Source organism: Mesitornis unicolor, unplaced genomic scaffold (genome assembly GCF_000695765.1).
Source record: "Mesitornis unicolor isolate BGI_N332 unplaced genomic scaffold, ASM69576v1 scaffold30161, whole genome shotgun sequence".
Lineage (NCBI taxonomy): Eukaryota > Metazoa > Chordata > Aves > Mesitornithiformes > Mesitornithidae > Mesitornis > Mesitornis unicolor.
Window position 1 is genome coordinate 1 of NW_010162209.1, and position 2,081 is coordinate 2,081.

The following is a 2,081-nucleotide window of genomic DNA, read 5'->3' on the forward strand; positions in this document are numbered from 1 at the left end:
AGGTCCCTTCCCACTCCTGATGTTCTGTGATGCTGTGTGGAAGTGGAACAGGACGTTTCCCCTCTCCCCGCAGGCACAACGGGAACATCTTGCTGGACGCGGACGGACACATCATCCACATCGATTTTGGGTTCATCCTCTCCAGCTCCCCCAGGAATCTCGGCTTCGAGACGTCCGCCTTCAAACTCACCACGGAGTTTGTGGACGTGAGTGAGGACGGGGACGGGCGAGGGGCGACACCACAGCGTGGAGGGGCACCCCCAAACCTTGGCCCCTCCGAGCTGCTCCTGGGGCCCAGCGTTTGGGCTGGAAGCTGGGGGTGCTCTGTTTGCCGTGTGGGTGCACTCAGAGAAGTGAAATTTCCCCCACCCCAAAATCCCATCGTGCCTCTCCGTTGCAGGTGATGGGGGGCCTGGACGGGGACATGTTCAACTACTACAAGATGCTGATGCTGCAGGGGCTCATCGCCGCCCGCAAGCACATGGATAAAGTTGTGCAGATCGTCGAGATCATGCAGCAAGGTACGAGGAGCTGGGGTGGGGGAAACAGAGGGGCAGAGATCATGCAGCAAGGTACAGGGAGCTGGGGTGGGGGAAACAGAGGGGCCACGTGTGGGTCCAGGCTGCACAGAGCATCCCCAAAAAGTGGCTCGGTGACCCTCGGCACGTGGGGTTTGGGGTCCTTTGGGATCGCAGAGTACGGGGGCACCCGGAGCAGGAAGGGAGCAGAAATGCGCCTGGGGTGGGTGCCAAGCACCAGGGAAGCCTAAAACCCCCCCAAGGGAAGGGGGAGGCCGTTTCCTCGGTGAGAGAACAGGCCTGAAATGTGGCAGTGGCCACTGTGGTGGCAATGTCCCCTACAGCGGTGATGTCCCCCGCGGGGGCTGGTCCTGGCTGACCCCAACACCACCAGGCAGCACCGGGGGGTGTCCCCATGCCCCAAACCATCCTCCAAGGGGGGTCCTTGTGCCCTAGCCCATCCTCCAAGGGGGTCCCCATGCTATAAACCATCCTCCAAGGGGATCCCCAGGCCCCAACCCATCCAAGGGGGGTGTCTGTGCGTGCCACAAACCACTCTCAAGGGGGTGTCTCCATGCCCCAGTCCATCTAAGGGGGTCCCAAAGCCCCAAACCATCCAAGGGGGTCCTCATGCCCCAAATCATCCTCAAGGGGGGTCCCCATGACCCAACCTGTCATCAAGGGGGTCCCCATGCCCCAAATCATCCTCTGAAGGTGTCTCCATGCCCCAAACCATCCTCCAAAGAGGTCCCCATCCCCAAGCCATCCTCAAGAGGGTCCTTATGCCCTAAACCATCCTTCAAGGGGGGTCTCCATGCCCCAAACCACTCTCAAGCATGGGTCTGCATGCCCAAATCCATGCAAGGGGGTCCCCAAGCCCCAACCCATCCAAGGGGGTCTCCATGCCCCAACACATCCTCTAAGAGGGTCCCCATGCCCAAACTCATCCTCCCAGGGGGTCCCCATGCCCCAAACCATCATCAAGGGGGTCCTTATACCCCAAACCACCCTCAAGGGCATCCTTGTGCCCCAAACCATCCTCCAAGGGGGTCCCCATGCCCCAACCCATCCAAGGGGGTCTCCATGCCCCAACACATCCTCTAAGAGGGTCCCCATGCCCAAACTCATCCTCTGAGGGGGTCTCCATGCCCCAAACCATCCTCTAATGGGGTCCCCATACCCCAACCCATCCTCTGAGGGAGGGGTCTCCATGCCCCAACCCCACCTCCAAAGGCGTCCCCATCCTCAAACCATCCTCCAGGGTGGTCCCCACGCCCCAACCCATCCTCTGAGGGGGTCCCCATACCCCAACCCACCCTCCAAGCCCACGGCGCCGCTGCACAGAGCCCTCCCCCCAACCCAGCCCTCCCCTCATCCCTCCCTCTCTCCCCGCAGGGTCACAGCTCCCCTGTTTCCACGGCTCCTCCACCATCCGCAACCTGAAGGAGCGTTTCCACATGAACATGACGGAGGAGCAGCTCCAGCTGCTGATCGAGCAGATGGTGGACGGCAGCATGCGCTCCATCACCACCAAACTCTACGACGGCTTCCAGTACCTCACCA

General features: G+C 61.5%; 1 protein-coding gene across 1 annotated transcript; it reads left to right on the forward strand.

Moving 5' to 3' along the window:
* Positions 1–73: 73 nt before the first annotated feature.
* Positions 74–2,078, forward strand: LOC104547744 (phosphatidylinositol 4-kinase beta-like; the record flags this gene model as incomplete). The annotated part of the gene is made up of 3 exons (XM_010193559.1): positions 74–206; positions 401–521; positions 1,914–2,078. Coding segments are annotated over 3 exons (419 nt in total), but the record flags the coding sequence as incomplete, so codon positions are not given.
* Between the last annotated feature and the right edge of the window lie 3 nt (positions 2,079–2,081).